Source organism: Oryx dammah, unplaced genomic scaffold (assembly GCF_014754425.2).
Source record: "Oryx dammah isolate SB20612 unplaced genomic scaffold, SCBI_Odam_1.1 HiC_scaffold_8, whole genome shotgun sequence".
Lineage (NCBI taxonomy): Eukaryota > Metazoa > Chordata > Mammalia > Artiodactyla > Bovidae > Oryx > Oryx dammah.
The window spans coordinates 6,738,853-6,759,560 of record NW_024070192.1 but is presented as its reverse complement, the minus strand read 5'-3'; the positions used below and the strand labels follow the sequence as shown (position 1 = coordinate 6,759,560).

General features: G+C 49.1%; 2 protein-coding genes across 2 annotated transcripts; one reads left to right on the top strand and one right to left on the bottom strand.

The window, feature by feature from the left end:
• Positions 1–256: 256 nt before the first annotated feature.
• Positions 257–15,326, bottom strand: KCTD2 (potassium channel tetramerization domain containing 2). Its single transcript, XM_040244624.1, has 6 exons — positions 14,952–15,326; positions 13,202–13,310; positions 9,605–9,696; positions 5,474–5,569; positions 3,968–4,093; positions 257–2,889 (listed from the first exon to the last, which is right to left on the bottom strand). Exons 1-6 carry the CDS (start codon positions 15,291–15,293, stop codon positions 2,860–2,862), a joined length of 795 nt encoding a protein of 264 aa, XP_040100558.1. The 5' UTR covers positions 15,294–15,326; the 3' UTR covers positions 257–2,859.
• A 196-nt stretch (positions 15,327–15,522) lies between these two features.
• ATP5PD (ATP synthase peripheral stalk subunit d) lies at positions 15,523–20,411 on the top strand. The gene is made up of 6 exons (XM_040244646.1): positions 15,523–15,624; positions 17,080–17,210; positions 17,481–17,577; positions 19,019–19,090; positions 19,943–20,005; positions 20,156–20,411. Exons 2-6 carry the CDS (start codon positions 17,089–17,091, stop codon positions 20,285–20,287), a joined length of 486 nt encoding a protein of 161 aa, XP_040100580.1. The 5' UTR covers positions 15,523–15,624; positions 17,080–17,088; the 3' UTR covers positions 20,288–20,411.
• The last annotated feature ends 297 nt before the right edge of the window (positions 20,412–20,708 follow it).

Sequence of the window (20,708 nt, the reverse complement as noted above, 5' to 3'; positions counted from 1 at the left end):
TTGGCACTACCTGGTCCTTTCAGACGCAGTAGAATGGAAGCCAGGAGAAAGAAGGTCCAGCCCCTTCCCTCCTCCCTGGCCCCCCAGGCAGTCTTAGCAGCAGGCGAAATGAGCACTCTGTAAGAAGCTCTGCTAGAAAAGGGTGCAGTGATATTCATTTCCTGAGGACAGTGTGAGAATCATCAATGTTGAGTGACAGGACTCCAGGAGCTCTGAGTATGGGGAAATACACACCAAAGGTTTCAAGATTCAGAAGTCTGTTTCATGTCTTTATTGACAAGAGGTGGGGGGAAAAGGGTCACAGCATTTCAGACTTTATTCAAAGACACAAACGGCAAAAAAGGGCACCCACAAGTGACAGGCATGGTCCCTAAGGCCTGGCTCTAAGGCCATCCTGGAGGGTGTGGGTGACTTCTCAGCCCTTTCCCTCAGCATCTGTCTCTTCCTCCTCTATGCCTCACGGACACCCCTGAGATCAGTTAGAACTGTGCATAAACAAAGCCACTCCAGAGGAGGCTGGGCCCTGCCTGGCCGGAGTCGCCCACGTGGTGGTCCTGGGCAACTGGAGAGCGTGGGGCACTGCTCACGTGATCCCCCAGCCAATGGCCAGGCCTCTCTCTGGAGTGGTCAGCTGGGCTCTCTCTGAGGGAGCCGGCTTTCAAGAAAAAAAACACCACCAACTTGGTTCACGAAGGACTTGGGTAAAATACTTTCCCAGAAACCTTAAGAAACAATCCCTCTGAGATTCCTGGAGCGCTGAAACAACTGAGCCCATCGTTGGGTGGCCAGGGGAGGGAACCTGGGGAAAGGTGGCCCGCTGGTCCCTCCAGGCGCTCAGCGAGGCACGCGCTGGTCTTCGCAGATTCCACGGCGGACCTGTGAGAAGCTCGAGGAGAAAGACGCGTCCAGAGGGGCTGGCCCCCTCTGCCCTCCAGCCTCCTCGCTCCTGCTCGCTGGCTTTGGACCAGAGGCTGGTTTTCAGACGAGCCCCAGGCAAGCAGGTCTGCTTGGGCTTGAGGCCCCAGATGCCAAGGCTTGCCTCCTTTCAGTCTGAGGGTGCTAATTCCCATTGACCAGAGTTGCTCATCCACCGTCCTCTGGTTGACGGCAGCTTTTCCTTGACATGTTCAATTTTTCACCCCCCCCCGAAAGAGGTCAGGATGGACACCTGCAACCATTCTGCAGGGGTAACTGTTTATTGTAGGTAGCAGTTCCGCTAACATTTTACAGTTGTAAGAATCCTGGGCACGGGCCAGATGTCTGTGGTGCTGACATGCATGTTCACGCTGGGGTGTAGACACAGCGTGTCAGCAGGTGCCCCGGACACACACTTCTCCCCTACTCTACACATAGACGTGTGAGGGCAACATGAGGTTCCTGTCTGGGCAGGGGCCGGTCACAGGCTCGAAAGACACTTGGCAGTCGATAGTCATTTTAAAGAAACCATGAGCCCAGAGCCATGTGGTGAGCAGCTGAGCTGGGGGGCAGAGGGAACCTCAGCTTAGAGCCACGGGCTTGAGGGATCTTTTATGAACAAAGCGCTCCCCACAGGCCCCTCCCCTTCTCGGGACCACCTGCCATACTGGGAAAGTCACAGGGAAAAGCGAGGGTTCTCCGGCCCCTTTGAGCTCCATGACTGCTCACCAAGACTCGGAAGCTCAGAAAGCAATCCAGTTACGAGCTCTGAGGCTCAGCTCCTGAGTCGAACAGCGCTGGATCCTCGACGCCTCGGCCCCCACAGAAGGAAGTGGCGGTGAGGGCCGGGTCAGATGAGGGGGTCCTGGGCCCGCCCGGCAAATGCACACACACTACGGCGGATGGTGGGGGCTCACGACCACTGCCAAGGTCAGAAACCAAGAGACACAAATATCGCACTTTCGATCAAGGCATTTCCAAGAGACGACCACAAGAACAGCGCCACTTTGGATACTACAACCTACGTTTGGCAACTTTCAGAGAAAACGGCTGTCTCCACCCCAAGGCATCAGAGGGTTCAAAATCCCTTTATCCTCGGCCCCAGTTTAAAAAGTCAGGGAAGGAAGACGGGCCAACAGAGGGCAGGCAAAGCCTGCAAAAGCAGTTACACCAACTACCTACAGCGCTCACCAGTCTGTCTATCTGACCCCATGCAGGATACCGCCTGCCTTGAACCTCTTCTTGGGGAGAAGGTGAGCTATCTGGGGCGGGGGGGGTGGGGTGCCAGCTGCTGGAGAGAAATGAGGCAAGCTGAACATGGGGCAGCTGGTGGCCTGAATCCAGAGCTGCGACTCCCTCCATCCTCCCCTCCTCAAAGAGGCTTTGTTCATAGGAATGTGGGGGTGCTCTGGCGACTCTATCCTTCACCGAAACCTCAATTCAACAGCCTAAACAAGACTCCTCTGCGTCTGCTGCGGTAGTCTGGGGTGTGTGGGAGAGAAAGGTGGTGTGATGAAGCGGTTGCCCACGTCCAGCAGGGCACACTCAGGTGAAAACATGGTACAGCTCAGGACAACCCTCTTGCGTGTGCTCCGGCTTCCAGGAAGTACAGCATCTGCAAGGACCTAGGCCTTCCTCCTCCCTGCCCCATCCCGAGACAAGCTCCACCTGGGAACCCAGCCCAGTGCTCTTGGAGAGGTTTGTTACAACACCGGCTAAGAAAAGAAAAGCAGGTTTCTGAGAAGGTATTGTGCAGCCGAAAGTGGCATCTGTCTTCAGGTTCCTGTGGGTGGGGGTGGGGCTCCTTTGGTTTTGACCAGAACTCTCCTCTGCTGGGGGCCAGGCGCAGCTTGGCTTGGCAGTAGCTCGGTTACTGTACAGGAGCGAGACTGAACTTCACAGACGTGCTCGGTTGGGCGCGCTCGTCACTGAGGACTCGAGAGTTTACATCCGAGACCCTCTCTCCTGAAGAATCTGGAAGGGCAAGGCGGGGGAGACAGGCTTGGACCCTGGGTGTGCACTGCTTTTAGGTGGGGTGGCTTCCCAGCCCACTGAGGGAGGAGAAAGAGACCGGAGTCACTTCCCACTGGACCCGGTGGAGCAGCAGCAGGACGACCCATTACCCCAGGAAGCGAGGCAGCACCCCCGAAGCACTGCAGTGTGAAGACGCTGGGGCAGGGCTTAATGTGCTGTGGGGCCACCTCCCCTGAGCGGAGGGACACAGCCAGCTCACCACACATGGTGGAGGACCACTGCAGGCGGAGGAGGACCACCACAGGCGGAGGAGGCCCACCTCCCCTGAGCGGAAAGACATAGCCAGCTCACTGCACGTGGTGGAGGATGACCGCAGGAGGAGGAGGACCACCTCCCCTGAGCGGAGGGACACCGGCCAGCTCACCACACGTGGTGGAGGACCACCGCACAGGGAGGAGGACCACCACACACAGTGGAGGATCCCCTGACATGGAGGAGAACCACCTCCCCTGAGCAGAAGGACACAGGCCAGCTCACCACACGCAGAGGAAGACCGCCTGTCCTGAGCAGGACACAGGCCAGCTCGCCATACACTGAAGACGGAGAAGCACTGTGGCTGTGTGTGCGAGGGGCACAGTGGAGGGAGAGAACAGTGTGCACAAGCTCCCAACAGCCTCAGGGAGTTGGGGTAGGGGGTGGGGGGCACAGAAGTGACCAAATACCTTTTCTCTTGAGAGAGAGAGAGAACGGTCTCCAACTATAAAGGCAGAGTACCTCCAACTCTGAGTTTCAGAATTCTCACGTTACAGGCAATCAGTGGCCCTTAGCTTTCCTTCTTCACTGATCTGACAGAGCTGGGAAAAAGACTACCCTACTTTAGTTCATGTGTCCTAAACTAAAAGCCTATGTCACTGCTTCAAAAATCCTGGTTTAAATGACGTTAGTCAAAGGGCCACAATGAAGGGGAAATGCAAAGCTGGTCTGAGACGGAAAGGAAGAGCCGGCGAGCAGCAGTACAGGCTGGCTGAGCAGGGGCTGGGAACACAGTCAGGGGCAAATGCCGGGCAGGGCGGCTCACCTTCGCCTTCTCGCTCGGCTCGATGACAATGCCGTTGGTAGAATTATTTAGTTCTCTGGAGACAACACAGAGGAACTCTGCCTGATCCTCGTTCCCATAGTTATAAGAAGATCCGATGCTGATTAGCTGATCAAACAAGAACATGGTCAACATACAAACAGGGATCTTAAAATACGTGCCACAAGAATCAAACCCTCTTCCTGACTGAGCTTTGTTTTGCTTCTCAAAGGGCGAAGAATTCGCTGGGACTATCAAGGCCCCAGGGGATGCCTGGATCCCAGTTATTCACCAGAGCGTCACTGGCAAGGGTTTCCTGCTGTGGCCTGGCTTCCACCCCTGGCTGGTAACTAAGCCATGCAGCACAGCCACAAAATCAACCAACCAACCAACCAAACGAAAAAACACGAATTCTTAAACAAACAAACAAACAACTTTGTCTTTAAAATTTCATACCAGGGAAAAAATACTTCTGAAGTGGACGTATGACATTTTGCAACCCAAAGCTGAACAAGAACGAGGCGCACACAGAATTGATTCTGCCGTGGAAGATAACTGTGAGGAGTCACCCAGTATTGGTGCTGAAGACAGAGAAGCCTGTGTTTGCTCTATAATGTAATACTGTTAACCCAGTAACTGTCATTTAAGGCAACTATATGGTTACAGTTCAGCTGGCCTCTTAAACTCTACACAGAAACATGCATGGTTCATTGAATTTATAATATGGTTGTTCGAGTCATGCTCAGCCTGTGTGTTTTGAAGACAATAGATGAACAACTCTGCCATCTAATGGAAGAAAACCGTAAAATCCTGGTTCTCAGATGCTTTGTTTCGATGCTGTGGTTGTGAGCACAAAGCTAAAGAACAGAGATCCACAGGCTGCCGGGGAAGGAGCTCGTCTGAGCTCCTTCATGCCATGCCTGCTCACCACACCACGTGAACAGGGAGGGTCACTGCTAAGCGCTGGTCTTCTTCAGCTACTTATTCTAGAATGTGTCAACAAAGCACTTTTGAAAGGAATCCCTGAAAGAGAAAAACCCAAAGAGGCGCTTTCAAGCCTAAAGAAGCTGGCTGGCTCCCTCTGGGCAGAATCACGCGCAAGTTCTGGACATGAAGCCTGGAGACATGACACCATTCTCAGTTTTACCCAGCTCATCACACCCTACCATGCAGAGTCCACACGGAAGGGCTCTTTGCCCCTAGCCCTACCCGACTCCTAGGGTAACTTAACTGGCCACATGGTGACAGAATGTGGGCTCCTAGGCTGAGATACACCCTATGAAATGTTGTTGTTTAGTTGCTAAGTTGTGTCTGACTCTTTTGCGACCCCATGGACTGTCACACACCAGGCTCCTCTGTCCATGGGATTCTCCAGGCAAGAATACTCGAGTGGGGTGCCATCCTCTTTTCCAGGGGATCTTCCCAACCCAGGGATCGAACCTATGTCTCCTGCATTGGCAGGTGGATTCTTTACTACTGAGCCACCAGGGAAGCCCCAAGAAACATTACCTGTTCGAATTTCCAACCATCGGACATAGTGGATACCATCTGCGTGAGCTCCTCCTCTTGGCACTGCAGGACTCTGTACACGTGCTTCACGGGGCCCTGCGACAACCACATACAGGCTCTGAGCGACAGTTTCAGGGACACAACAGTTTGCAGCTGCCTTGGTGAAGCTCTTCAAAAGAATAAAGACTGGAAAGGAGTGTGCTTGGAATTTTTTTCTTGGCAGCCACAACTACCCCCTTTCAAGCCGCTCTGTAGATTCTTAATAAAAACTTATCCAAGGAAAGAAAGAAAGAAAGAAAATACAGGGTCCAAGAACATGAATAAAACAAAATAATCTTGAACTTCAGAAATATGAATTATGTGAGCGGCCATGCTGATAAACTTATGACTTCATCTGTTTCGCAAAGGAGAAAACAGAGTAAAATTACTCAGGACACAAAGGTCCCATTTTCTTCTTCAGTCTTTATAGCTGATGCACATGCTGAAAATGATACCTTATATGGAAACAATACATTGAACAGGGCTCTACAGGGTATAAACGCTCAAGCTATTTTACCCTCTGCTGAAGCTACCTGGAACTGTTTCAGTGCTACATGGTAACATTCCTGTGACAGACAAGCCTATAATAAAAAACAAATACTTGGCCTTTGTCGGTGGTTCCTGGCACAGACCTCCAAAAAACTATGTCAACTCCTGAGCCGCAGCAGTGTCTTTTGTATCCTAATAAGCTGGTCACCAGAAAGACCCAGGGAGTTAGAGGGTTAGAACTTGTGGCCCCACTCCTTGACCATGGGGGAAGGAGGAGAGACCAGGGATTGAGTTCAATCACCAAAGGCCAGCGACACAGACAACCTTTCCTACCAAATGAACCATCCTGAAGAATCCCTAAATGACGGGGTTCAGGGAGCTTCCAGGTTGGCAAACACATCCATGTGCTTGGTGGGGGGCTAACGGATGCTGGGGACTACATGGGGACAGAGGACCCTTTAGGCCTTCATCCCATGAATCTCTGCATCTGGCTGTTCATTTACATCCTTCATAATAAACTATAGTAAGTATAGCATTTCCCGAGTTGCACCAATTATTCTAGTGAATTACTAAACATGAAATAGGCATTGTGAGAACCCAGATCACAACTAGCATCCATGCCCCGGGCAGTCTGACACTGACTTGGGTGGTTGGTGTCAGGACAGAACTGAACTGTTGATCACCTGGAGGGTGTCAAAGATGAGAAAGGTCGTGTGCTGGCCAGACTCAACTCTCTAGAACAGAAGCTAGATCAGGAAGCCAAAAGGCTGAGCAACTGAGATGGACACCCCAGAGCCACAGTACGAAGGCCCCCATGCTTGACCTACGTCGACACTTGTAACCTGGCCCACAGGGAACGAGAAGCCGGTTGTGAGACGGCTAAGGTGGCTGCAGGGAAACAGGCTCGCCAGATGTGTTCCTGTTCACAGGACAATTCCAGGTGCACAGGAATCAGTATTTAGCAGTCAGGGACCATCGGTGTTGGGTCCAAAGCTGCACACTTACTGCCCATCCGAGAGGGGGAGAGAACCACACAGCAGCCTAGGTTCAGAACAATGACGCCCAGTCATGGAGCAAGGGTCAGTTACCTTCTATCGGATTTTAAGACAACCTGGACCATTTTCTTAAGAATGATGAAAACTCAGCCCATTTTTAAAAGGATGAGCTGGCTTTAGCTGTCTGGAAAACTGGAACAATCTGGGAAATACTGGACGAATGAAAGCAGCTGCTAAGCACCGAGGGCTACAGGCCCCAGGTGCTGTGCCAGTCTCTTCTAGTCTTCACTGCAGACCTGGAAGGCAGGTGTCGGCTTCTTTCCACACGGAGGACACTGGTATTCAGGGCACAATGTCTTACCCAAGCAGTGTGGCGACCTAGTGACTGGAGGTAGAGCTCGGATGTGAGCCCACATCCGCCTGGCAACACTACAGTCTTTCTCGTATACTTTGTCCTTCTGAACGAGGTTCCATTTAATAAGGTGCCAAGATGCAAAAAAAGAAAATTCCTTCCATATAAGACACAGGACAAATCTTGTGACAATTTCAATCACCCCAGCTGCGCACTGCGTGAACGACCAGGCGTCTCACACTCTAAGGTGCAGAGCATCACGAAGAGCCGACAGTGGACGCAGCTGTCAAGGTCCCAGTTATTCAAGATAACCGTGCTGCCTCTTCTTTACTCTCCTCTTCCCAAGTAAACCATCACCACTCTCAAATGCACCAAGATCCATCTCACAGCAAAAAACACTTCCAGGGATAGCAGAGTTATAGGATGGTGGCAGCCGCTGAAGAGAAGCGAGGCCACTGAAAAAAACTGGGGAGGCCCTCTACATCCCGGGCTTTACCTGACTGCCTGCCAGGCGTGTCTCCTTTCAACACAGACAAGGTGAAGCAGATACCGAGTTTGAGGAGGCAGCCACGGAAATCCACACGCAGCCTTAAGGTGATGTGGGACAAATGTAAAAGGGGACATCTTTGAACGACGTCAAACCCACTGCCCACCAAGAGTCCCACTAAATAAAGGGGACAGGTGGAAAAGATCAGTTAACATCAAAAGGGTCTTGACATTCCTAGAATAAAAAAGCTTCCAGCTAGGTATAAATCCATGAGCCTCAAAACTGAAAAAACTAATTAACTTAATTACTGTCATCAAATAAAAACCTCACAACACTCTCAAGGAATTCACTGATGGCGAAGAACTGAGATTGTTCAGGTGCCATTTGAATGGTTTCAAATTTTATACTTGATGGTACCATCAAAACTTATATTAAGCAATCAAAGGTTTGTTTTTTTGTTTAATGTGAAAAACTGAGGATGGATGAGATTCGCAGAATGTCTAAGCTATTAGGTATCTGTCATAGTGAAAGAAGCCACGTAAACACACCAGGAGATGGCAAAAAAACTGGTGACGCTGATCATATTCCACATGGTAACCTGCAAACCAACTATGAGTTCATCTTTGAACATTAAAAAGGAGCCTTTCATCCCAGGTTTCAGCATACACACACACACAAAAGCCTTTCAGCTACTGGCCAGATGGAGAAGAAATAAATGAGTAAGCCTCCTTTCCACCTTCGCAAAGTGCTGGAGATAAAACGGAGAACAGACTTCATTATCATAGGGGTCAGGTGTTCATCCAGATAATTCCATTCAGAGCCAGAAAAAAAAAACTGATTCGTGAAGTCTAACACAGAACATGCAAGGAACAAGTTTCTACTTTTGAAATTCTGTATTGCGATAGATCTCAAGAAAGCAACCATCACCAGTATCTGATGGGACAGGAGACAAGTCATGCTGGAGTCGGACTCTGTCCCATTAGTGCAGTTAAACCCTCTTAAAATACCTGCCTGTTTTTCCTGCTAGACTTTAAGCTTCTTGAGGGCATGGACCTCCTATCAGTCGGGGTCCCCAGGGCCTAACAGAAGTTATTGTGGCCACTTGCTTAAGACTGACAATGGGTGATGTGCCATGAAACAAGCAAGTGTGCCTCACTGCCTTCCCTGCTCTAACTACACAGCAAATTCGGTTGTATTTTTGTCACCAAATCTACTAAGAAAATCTGGACTTCCTAAAAGAAAGAGAAGCTTGGTATTATTTTCTTAGAAGCGTGATTCACAAGCCATGTGCTAAGTCTATGCCATGCAAGTGTCTGTTAGCAGCTGGCTGTTGACATGGTCACAGGCTGAAGGCTGGTCCTCATAGAGAAGCCAACAGGTAAGCAGGTAGAAGCAAGACCTCGCTCGGCCCCCATGTGGACATGGAGCGAGGCAGATGCTCTGCTGGAGAGAACAGGCTTTGAACCTCAAGTACGGTGACTCCTCCCACTGCCATATGGCAAGCAGCCACTATTTCCCGTTCTTCTAAGCGGACATGGGCCTGTTTCGTTCTCTTTGTGATTTCTCCTCTGTTTCACTGTTCTGAACAAGTCTGGCGGAGTATGTGCTGCCTGTCTGGCAGATGGACCGTATGCCAAACGGAGACCTCCGGCTCACAGGGGAGACGCAGGGCTCTCAAATGGTACACTGTCCGTTTCTAATTACCCCAGACATGGGGACAAAGACTGACACATGGGACATTTTCCTCTTAAGAGCTCAAAACCCATTACCTGTGAAGTTCTGTTCTCATTGTCTCGTATTCTTTCCTTAACCAGTCGCACGAGAGATGCAATGTTGTAAAACTCCGCTTCCTCCAGCACACCTAGAAGGAAGACCGACCCGAGGTTAGAGGTGTGTGAACTCCCCAGAAAACAGCAGAAAGAGGCTGAAGAACACGTGCTTGCTAAGAATTGCATCTCTCACTGCAAGTCTCCTCTCCTTCCTGCAGCCTGGGGAGCGCTCCTTTGCTTTTTGCTGGGTGCCCGTGACCTGTTCCCCAACGTCAGCGAGGCAGGCGCCAAGGGTCTGCTCCGTTTACTGTTTCGCCCCTGCGGTTCCCACCTGCCACCTCCCCTGGCTCTTCCTGCTCCTGCCCATCAGCTGCAGGACGCCTTAACCATATGTCACTCAGTTCCTGGAGCTAGTCCCGCTGGATAACTCTTGAGCTTGCAATTGCTACCCAGTTTGTCCTAAAAGTGACCAATGTATCTCTGTGTAAGTGTAAATTTATGTGGACCAGTAAAGCAAATTTGGAAAACTCAGCAGTGGCCACTGGACTGGAAAAGGTCAGTTTTCATTCCAATTCCAAAGAAAGGCAATGCCAAAGAATGCTCAAACTACTGCACAATTGCACTCATCTCACATGCTACTAAAGTGATGCTCAAAATTCTCCAAGCCAGGCTTCAGCAATACGTGAACCGTGAACTCCCTGATGTTCAAGCTGGTTTTAGAAAAGGCAGAGGAACCAGAGATCAAATTGCCAACATCCGCTGGATCATGGAAAAAGCAAGAGAGTTCCAGAAAAACATCTATTTCTGCTTTATTGACTATGCCAAAGCCTTCGACTGTGTGGATCACAATAAACTGTGGAAAATTCTGAGAGAGATGGGAATACCAGACCACCTAACCTGCCTCTTGAGAAATCTGTATGCAGGTCAGGAAGCAACAGTTAGAACTAGACATGGAACAACAGACTGGTTCCAAATAGGAAAAGGAGTACGTCAAAGCTGTGCATTGTCACCCTGCTTATTTAACTTATATGCAGAGTACATCATGAGAAATGCTGGACTGGAAGAAACACAAGCTGGAATCAAGATTGCCAGGAGAAATATCAATAACCTAAGATATGCAGATGACACCACCCTTATGGCAGAAAGTGAAAAGGAGCTAAAAAGCCTCTTGATGAAAGTGAAAGAGGAGAGTGAAAAAGTTGGCTTAAAGCTCAACATTCAGAAATGGAAGATCATGGCATCTGGTCCCATCACTTCATGGGAAATAGATGGAGAAACAGTGGAAACAGTGTCAGACTTTATTTTTGGGGGCTCCAAAATCACTGCAGATGGTGACTGCAGCCATGAAATTAAAAGACGCTTACTCCTTGGAAGAAAAGTTATGACCAACTTAGATAGTATATGCAAAAGCAGAGACATTACTTTGCCGACTAAGGTCCATCTAGTCAAGGCTATGGTTTTTCCTGTGGTCATGTATGGATGTGAGAGTTGGACTGTGAAGAAGGCTGAGTGCCGAAGAATTGATGCTTTTGAACTGTGGTGTTGGAGAAGACTCTTGAGAGTCCCTTGGACTGCAAGGAGATCCAACCAGTCCATTCTGAAGGAGATCAGCCCTGGGATTTCTTTGGAAGGAATGATGCTGAAGCTGAAGCTCCAGTACTTTGGCCACCTCATGCGAAGAGTTGACTCATTGGAAAAGACTCTGATGCTGGGAGGGATTGGGGGCAGGAGGAGAAGGGGATGACCGAGGATGAGATGGCTGGATGGCATCACGGACTCAATGGACGTGAGTCTGAGTGAACTCCGGGAGATGGTGATGGACAGGGAGGCCTGGCGTGCTGCGATTCATGGGGTTGCAAAAAGTCGGACACGACTGAGCGACTGAACTGAACTGAAAGCAATTATCCTTCAATTTAAAATAAATAAAATTTTTAAAAAAGAAAAAAAAATTATGTGGACCAAATTTAACAAGATGCTTATTATCGGAGCAATGTAAAAAGCAGTCAATGAAAGAATCCCACGCACAGGGTTTCCCTGGCAGTCCAGTCGTTAGGGTTCAGTGTTTTCATGGCCAAGGGCCCAGGTTCAATCTCTGGTCAGGGAACTAAGATACTGCAAGCTGTGTGGCATGTCAAAAAAAAAAAAAAAACAGAATCCCATGCTTAACAAAATCAAAGACCTGGGACAGGACAACTAGATCCTGGACCAGGAAAAATGTTGCTATAAAGACTTTTGTTGAAACAATTGACAAAATTAGAAAGTACGCTATAGTTAAAGTGTTTATCAATATTAAATGTCCTGAATTTGATACCTATATGGTGGTTACATGAGAGAATGTCCTTGCGCTTAAGAAATAGACCGAGAAGCCGTAAGGGGTCAAGTCTGTAATCTAGACTCAAGAAGTTCAGAAATAAAACTGTGGAAAGGGGAGAGGAAGGAGTGGGGGAGGAGGAGAGAGAGAATGAATGAATGATAATGCAAATATAACCAAAACTGTTGCTTTTGGTTTATCTGGATAAAGGGAGTTCTTTGTACTATTCTTGCCCTTCAAAATCTTTTTTTTTTAAGGCGTTAGAAAAGATGCTTACGATTCTTCTTTTGAAGAAACAAGACTACCCATGAGCTGTAATTGCTGTGGATGGTGGGTGCACAGAATTTATTGTACTATTCAGTTACTTTGTATATATTTGAAATGTTAAGAAAAGGGGGGGGGCATTAAAAATAAAAAAGGAGACCGACTCCTCTTTTGACTGGTTGTAACAGCAATGCTCTTCAGCCGTTTCATTAGCAAGCACAGCCATTTCAGCTTTCTTATGCAGAGAGAATGCTCCCAGGTCAGGGTGCCCTGCATCAAGGGACAGGTTCCCATCTTCAACTGAATGTCTCAGGGAGACGAAGATAGCCTTTTAGACCCACTTATAGTCCAAGTGTCCTACAAACCAAAAGGATGAGTCAACTAATGATGCCCCTGACAATGGGCTGGAGAATGAATTAGGTCAGTTGCAAAAATCTACAAGGAAGCATGAGACCAGTCTTAAAGAAATGAGGCCAAGCCTTCATTATTCTTTTCTTTTTTTTTTTTAAATGCTGCAAGTTCAAACTGAAATTGAAAGAATAAATAGCTAAATGTCAGAGATTTGCTGTTTCAGGCTGTGGCTATTCACTGCTAGTAATAAGTCAATGTAAAAAGAGGTCCTGATAATTTTGCAGGTCCAGAAAAAACTCTACCTCCAAAGATGAGCTGTGTCTCTTCCTTCTCCCAAAGGAGGATGAGAACAACGGGGCTCCTCCAAGACCCTCTCAGACTAAATGAGATGATTGGAGGAACCCTACTTATGGTTAAAAAGCTTTGCTTCCTGTGCACCTGAGCCTGCTAAAAATCTCAAAATTCAAATCTCAGGACTTCCCTGGTGGTCCAATGGCTAAGACTCCGTGCTCCCAAGGCAGAGGGCTCACGGAACCAAGATCCCACATGCCACACAGCATAGCTCTCCCCCCACCAGAAAAAAAAACCTGTGAAAAATACATTCCAATCTATGAAACAGCTTTAAAGATTTGACCTGAATTTTGAAGATGCCCAGCACAAAGTGTCCTTACCTTCTTCTGCCAACTCCTTTGTAATGATGAGCTTCCCATGGCGGAGGTAGTTTAGGATTGGACCAAAGTAGGTAGGGTCCCTGTCAATCAGATAGGCCCCTGTCTCGTCCTGCCAACCAAACACAAGGGTATCACTGTGGAGCTTTCATACTAAATTAGGGCAGGGTCTCCAACTGTCTGTCACAATTCACAAGTGAGAGGGTAAGTTCTATTAGATGTTTATCACTAACTACTGGCAAGAAGGCTAGCTTTATGGGTCTTGTACTTCAAGATCATTTCTGGGAGGGTGTTGCAGATGTATAGTCATATTCATTATCTAGGCGTTGACTTGAACTTCTAAAATCTTTACTCAGACACGATTACCAATCTCTTCTCAGCCTTTTGGGTAAGATCAAGTGTAGATACAATTACCAACATTCTTCCTGTGGGATATTTGTTACAACAAAACAGAGGAAGAAAATGCCATAGCTGCGTGATCTGAATTTCTGCTTGAGACATTCTGACTTCTCTACTGTCCCTGAATCACATTCCTAATTCTAAGAAAACCTCTGTTTATTTGGCAGTGCTCCTGAGCTGAGGGCCAACGGCAGTGGGAGTCTGCGTTGGCAGCTGTAACTCACACACTCCATATCTGTGCCCAGAGGAAGCTTGGCATGGCCGGGACTTGGCTCTGAGCAATTTTAATCCTCCTCATCTTTACAGTAAAGGGAACAAGAAGAAACTGGCTTCTACTGCAACAAAGAAGATTCAGGACAGATACAATCGTTCCTTTATAATAAGTCAGGGCAGGACAGTTTGCCTTCAATCTGAGATTACAGGAGAGGTAGCAGATGAATAAATGAAACTGACCAATGTTTACTTGACCCTAACTGTGTTGCAAGGGAACAGCTAAGTGCTACATGGGATACAGGCGATGCAGGCAACAGTCAATGCTTTTAAGTCAGAAACTAAAACATGAACGTGTAAAGTTAAAAAAAAAATCAAACAGCTCAAACTGAAAATGGGTTAAGCGTCTTGTCACCTCTCAACTCTTTGGTTAGCAGCCATGCATCTTGCCCAACGGTACTCTTTAGGTTTCATTTTCCCTGATCTTAATCTGTCAGCTTAGGTTTGCATTGGCAAAGGACAAGCTCTTTCCTAGGAATGTATCTGAGCTCAAACCGGGACCTAAAACAGTGACAGGTACCAAATACGAGCCCAGAGACCAGGACCACAGGAAAGAAGTGTGGGATCATGACAAGCGCTTCCTGCAACTGTCGAAGCCATCATCACACCCAGGCTTTCACCCAACTTGGCAGAGGGGTCGGAGCGGATGTCTCAGAAAGCTACCTGGATGCCTTAGCTCGCCCTGACCCAATTCTGGATGCGTCTGCCATAGGCGCTGAGGGTCTTGACGAGGAACCAGGGAAACGAGGGAGTCAGGGGAAAACTCACGCACAGCTGAGGGGCTGGGATGAGGTGCAGAGAGGAAGGGGAAAAGGAGTGTGCAGCGGACGCTCACGGGTGAGGGTAGGCACAGCGCGGGGAAGCAGCCGCTGAGGACGAAGGGTGCGGTCAGAGAGAAAGTCTGCGTGCGTCTGGGGCTGGGGCAGAAAAGCCCCCAGGGCTGGCTGGCTGGGAAAGACGAGGAGGAGGGGGTCCCGGCCCCAGGTGCCCTCCGGAGAGAAACGCGTCGCAGGAAATCCGGGGACCAGCCTGGGAAGAACGAGGGGGTCCGAAGGCCAGGGGCGCGCCCGAGGGCGGGGCGCACCTTGTCCGAGTCCAGCTCCGGGTCCTCCTGGCAGCAGAGGCGGCAGAGAAAAGACTTGGGCTCCCGGCCTAGGGTCTGCCTGGTGGTCACGAAGTAGGTGCCGCCCACGTTCAGCCGGACCCAGCGGGCCGCGCCACCGCCCCCTGTCCGCTCTGGCGGCCCGGGACCCGGCTCCAGCGGCTGCGCGGCGGCGGCTGGGGGCGGGCGGCCGTGCCCGCGGGGCGTGGGGCCAGCGGGGCGAGGGCTGGGGGGCCCGCGGCCCGGGCCGCCCCCATCGCCCAGCCCGCTCCCGCCGCCCCCTCCCAGCCCCGCCATGGCCGGGTCGAGCTGCAGCTCCGCCATCTTGGGCCACCGCCGCCGCCGCCGCTTGCTGCCCGCGCGCCGCCGGGCCGGCCCATCTCTCGGCAGGGAGAGCCGGGCCGGCCCATCGGCGGGGGTGGGGCCGCGGGAGAGGGACGGGAGCACCCCCAACCAGCGTCCGCGTCCCCGGGCTGTGGAGGGGCTACGCCCGCCCCCGGAGGCGGGACTTCCTGAATCAGCCCTCGCCGCTATTCGCTGAACCGCAAAACAAGGCCCGCCCCCTTGGGTTTGGGGTTGGCTGAGGGGAGAGCTTCCGGTGATCCGCTTCCGTTCTCTGCTGCTGTGGACTGCGGGCCGCCCGGGGTCGGTGAAGGTGAGTGGTCTTGGGGGCCTCGCACGTACCTGAACGCAGCGGGTTTCTCTGCTCTGACCCTGCATACGTCGGCTCGACCCTTGTCTCGCCCCTGCTTCGCGCGGCTGCTCTTTCGCGCCCTTCTTCCTCTCCCCTGCCTCTAGCGCGAGGCCGCAGAGGCCAGTTTGGCCTCTTGACTTTTAGGGCTTCCAGTAACCTTTGTCTCGTCCAGCCTGACTCCAGCCTGGCGGCTTCAGGAGTCCGGTTTGGAGGCTGAGGAAACGTTGCCGGGACGTGGTTTTAGTCTGCTTGGTGACGCCCAGCAGGCTGGAGGGCTGTGCGCTTCCCTTCTGAAGGGTTCAGCTTTCGAGCGTGTGGAGCTTTCAGAGCTTCTCTAGTGCAGGGTTCATTTACCGATTCAGTAAATATTCACTGAGCACCTGCTGTGTTCAGGATCTGTTCTAGGCGCTGGGGATTTAGCAGTAAATAAAAGACAACAAACCCATTTACGAAGCTTCCGAGCTTGGAAAACTCTCAGCAAGGGCACTTATTCTATCTGGTGTATTTAAAGGTCACCCGCCCCTCACCTCCACTCCAGGGAACATAAGCTGTCTTGAGAGTGAAAGGAAAAGGCAGATGTTGGACATGTGTCTTCTTTCTTTTAAGGCCCTGGGGAAAATTTCCATCTCCTTTGTGATCCACCCCATAGTTTATAAAGATCTTTAACGGTTGTGATCACTTTGCATGTTCTCTCACATTCACGTATGTATTGAACACATTTTTTTTTTTTAAGAGTATTGCCAGTATACTCAGGGTATGTGCTAACACTACAGGGAATCACCAGGCATGAATAAAGTGTGGGCGTATCACCAGTCTAACAAGGAGTGGGTAGAGAGCCCCTTAAGTTTTTAGTGCAAATTGGTGTGCATATTTGATCTTTTTAACAGCCTTTTTGTGGCTAACAGGGCTTATTATCCCCATTTTTCAGGTGAGGAAATTTTGGTCCAGCGTCTGCTTCATCTAACTAAGCCTTGTTGAAATGTGAATATGTGTCAGGTTCTGTGCACTGGAGAATCAGTGAATAAAATGTAGGCTGAGTGGAAGTGTTTTTAAATTACTAACTTTTATGTAATGCATGAATATTGCTTTAGCAATGTTTCCAAAGGTACATGGAGTGCAAACACTGGATAACTGGATTTTTTTCTTTTTTTTAATAACTTGGCTTTTAAGGATAAATGAGGAGATGGGGAAGAGAGGGTATACCATCTAGAATATATTTATATGCCAGGTTATACCCCTTGAATTTTAAAAACTAAAGTGTCTTCTTCTGATATTGTCATCCTAATTCCTTTAGTGGACAGATACACCCACTCATATGATGCTGATCTATTTCTTGAAACTTGAATACTTCTGCCATGCCCTTCAGAGGATTCTCTCCAAGAGCCCTGTTTTGATCTGACCTGTTGTATTTTCCAGGATCTCAAGATGGCTGGACGGAAACTTGCTCTAAAAACCATTGACTGGGTAGCTTTTGGGGAGATCATCCCTCGAAACCAGAAGGCCGTGGCTAACTCCTTGAAGTCCTGGAACGAGACCCTAACCTCCAGGTCAGTACCTTGCTGAGAGGGAGCCTCTGGACTTGTGATTTCATGTGGAAACAAAATATATGAATTCTGATGTTCTGGCAGAAAGAAATTCATGCATTTTCTAAATACTAGTGAATTATTATTATTATTTTTTTACATTCCTGTAATCTCCCTCTTAGGGAAGAGTGTGGCGATAGCTCCAGGCCATAGGAATGAAGAACAGGGAAATTGCTGTGTGAATTTCCTCTTGCTTGTGGAATAGTCCTAACTTTTGCTTTTCTATGTGAGCAGGTTGGCTACTCTGCCTGAGAAGCCACCTGCCATCGACTGGGCTTACTACAAGGCCAACGTGACAAAGGCTGGTTTGGTGGATGACTTTGAGAAGAAGGTGAGCCTTCAGGCAGCTAAAGCCCTGGTCTTGTAACACAGCTGTGGGTGGGGGAGCAGGACCCTGGACAGTTACACGGGATGACAGTGAGGAAAGAGGAGTGGTGTTAACACCCAGATCCCAAGGGAGGCTTAGGAGAGACGGGTGTGGCCAAAGGTCTTGTGATGACAGATTTAAATGGTAAGTAGGTGCGGAGAATTCAGAGTCTGCTCATTCAGCAGGTTTCTTGTCTAAGAAAACGGTATAACAGAGTCTTAATGCGAGAGCCAGAGGGCTGTTGGGTGTTTCTGCCTGGCTCCCTTCTGCGCTCCTCACCTGCCTCCTTTTAAATCAAGCTGACATTTTTTCCTACCCTTTTACTATTTTCCTCTTTCCTCTGCTTTTTTATTGTCCCTTGTAGCTGTGGTCTTTCACTGACCTGTCTTTCTTCTTATTTGTATAATTTATGTTTTGACCGTGCTGGGTCTCTGTGGCTGCCTGGGCTTTTCCCTGGTTGCGGTGAGCAGGGGTTCACTCTCTAGTCATGGTGTGCAGGCTTCTTGTGGTGGTGGCGTCTCTTGTGGAGCAGCAGAGCTCTAGTGTGTGAGGGCTTCAGTATCTGCAGCATGCGTGCTCAGTAGCTGTGGCTCCTAGCTCTGGAGCACAGGCTCAGTAGCTGTGGTGCCTGGGTTTAGTTGTTCCACCGCTTGTGGGATCTTCCTAGATCAGGGATCGAACCTGTGTCCCTCTGCATCGCCAGGTGGATTCTTTACTACTGAACCACCGGGGAAGCCCTCGCCCACCTATATTCTGATGTTAAATTTCATCATCCAGGGTTTGCTTGTTCATTCAGCAGATAGTTACTGAGAGCTCACTCTGCTAGGAACAGCGCTCAGTGCCAGGGCCAAGACACTAAGCCGTCTTCTAGGGAGAAGGTCTCATCCATCTCTGTTATGCAAGCATGACTTCTGCTACCTGTCCACTAGGGTTTCTTTTCACAGAGAAATCAGGGGACTTCCCTGGTGGTCCAGGGGTCAGGACTCCGCTTTTCCACTGCAAGGGGGCACAGGTAACCATCCGTGGTCAGGGAACTAAGATCCTACATGCTGTGTGGCACAGCCAAAATAAATGAAATTTTAAAAAAAGAGAAAAATCAAAATTACTTTAGAACCGCAGGGTTCTTTGAGGTCATCAAGTCTGCCTGTCTTTATCAAGTGAAAAAACCGAAGTTCATTGTAATGAGAGAATTGTCCAAGGTCTCCAGCTAGTGATGAGGCAGAGGAACCTTGAGCTCCCATTGCCAGTCTAATACTCTTTCCAGTAGAATGCCCTAGGTGCCTGCTTGTACTGCCTGGAATGGAGAATGTGTTTTTATATGATCTATTACAATCAGCAGCTTTTGAGTCCTTTCTGGGGGACTCCTGGTGATACTAACAACAGCTCGTTATTCCTGTGTTTGTAGTTTAATGCCTTGAAGGTTCCTATACCAGAGGATAAATATACTGCCCAGGTGGATGCTGAAGAAAAAGAAGATGTAAGTAGTTGAGGCTCTTACTAATTCTAAAATTCTCTTAATTCCTGACAGTTCTGTTTCTAGTAAGGTTAAGGTGGAGTGAATTTAAAGGATCGCATAAAGGGATGAACTGTTAATAAATGCAGTAATACGGATGAACCTAATTATGTGAGTGAAAGAATCCAGCAAAGGAGTACACGCTGTATGACTCCACTGCTGGATAACATAAACAAATTCAGCTAAATCTCTGGTGACCAGCACATCAGTGGTTGCCTAGGGTTGGGGTGGAGGGGATGATAAGTATTAAACTGTCTTCACTGTGGTGACGGTTCCGCAGGTGGATGCGTATATCAAACCCTATCAAGTAGTAGTCTTTAAATATGTGCATTTTATTGTATGTCAGTTGTACCTCAACATGACTGTTAAAAACAATCAGGGAGCTGAAACTGGGCAGGAAAATTATACACGGTAGTGAGTAGTCAAAGCTTGCTTGAAAGTACTAAAAGCCCAATGTTGGAACCCAGGTGGCTCCACCAAGGAGAAGTCTGACTAGGCGGTCAGTGGCTTGTCCTGGCCATTTGGCAGGCCCAGGTGAGGCAGGCATTTGTAGGTTGCCTAGGTGAATAACTCACTGAAGAACCCTGGGCCTGCCACCTTAAGCTGGTTCTCCTATATGGGCTTCTTTGTGGGTATTGGGGAGAGCTGCAGTTTGCCCCCTAAAGCAGAATCCCCCAAGTAGTCAGAGGAGCCCACCTCCTCTCCACAGAGTGTGGGAAAGCACTGGGGGGCTCCGGGACTCCTCATACCTTGGGAGCCTCGGGGTCGGAAAGGTACAAGTTGGTTTCAAAACAGAATTTCTCCCTTCTCTTAAAGGTGAAAAGTTGTGCTGAGTTTTTGACTCAATCAAAGACCAGGATTCAGGAATATGAGAAAGAGGTAAGGATGAGCCTTGGCCTTTGCTTGTAATCCATTTTCTCTCCTTTCACACTCATGTGTCTTTCATCTAGCAGTGGTCACCTGCCTTGGATTCTTTTTTTGTATCTCTGCAACCCTATTTATCTTGACACATTTCCCCTCTTTTTTCAGCTGGAGAAGATGAGGAACATAATTCCATTTGATCAGATGACCATTGAGGACTTGAATGAAGTCTTCCCAGAAACCAAATTAGACAAGAAGAAGTACCCCTACTGGCCTCACAGGCCAATTGAGAGCTTATAAGCGTGAGTCCAGGAGACAGCTCTGGCCCTGGAATTACAAACTCTGGACATTAAAAATAATTACATGGTGCTGTGTGTGTCTGCTCCTTTGTGGTTGAGATAATTAAAACTCTGGGGTGACCTCACTGGGAGCAGAGCTTTTGTTGAACTGGAAAGGTATGCTCACAGGTGTGTGCGTCTGTCTAATGGTGAGGATGTGTAGGAAGCAAATTACTGAGGCCCAGGGCTGCAGTGGTTGTTGTTCAGTAGCTCAGTCGTGTCTGACCCTCTGCGACCTCACGGACTGCAGCACACCCAGTTTCCCCGACTTCCCCTATCTCTTGGAGTTTGCTCAAATTTATATTCATTGAATCAGTGATGCTATATACCATCTCATTCTCCACCACCCCCTTCTCCACGTGGCCTCAGTCTTTCCCAGCATC

Bases quoted from the DNA above. Each gene is read 5' to 3' on its own strand.
- KCTD2 (XM_040244624.1), bottom strand. From the start codon at position 15,293: ATGGCGGAGCTGCAGCTCGACCCGGCCATGGCGGGGCTGGGAGGGGGC. The intron at 5,570-9,604 runs GTAATGGGTTTT...TGGTTGTCGCAG, and splicing joins ATGAGAACAGAACTTCACAG to GGCCCCGTGAAGCACGTGTA. The intron at 2,890-3,967 runs GTGAGCCGCCCT...TTGCCCTTCCAG, and splicing joins AGCCGAGCGAGAAGGCGAAG to ATTCTTCAGGAGAGAGGGTC.
- ATP5PD (XM_040244646.1), top strand. From the start codon at position 17,089: ATGGCTGGACGGAAACTTGCTCTAAAAACCATTGACTGGGTAGCTTTT. The intron at 17,211-17,480 runs GTCAGTACCTTG...CTATGTGAGCAG, and splicing joins AACGAGACCCTAACCTCCAG to GTTGGCTACTCTGCCTGAGA. The intron at 19,091-19,942 runs GTAAGTAGTTGA...CTTCTCTTAAAG, and splicing joins ATGCTGAAGAAAAAGAAGAT to GTGAAAAGTTGTGCTGAGTT.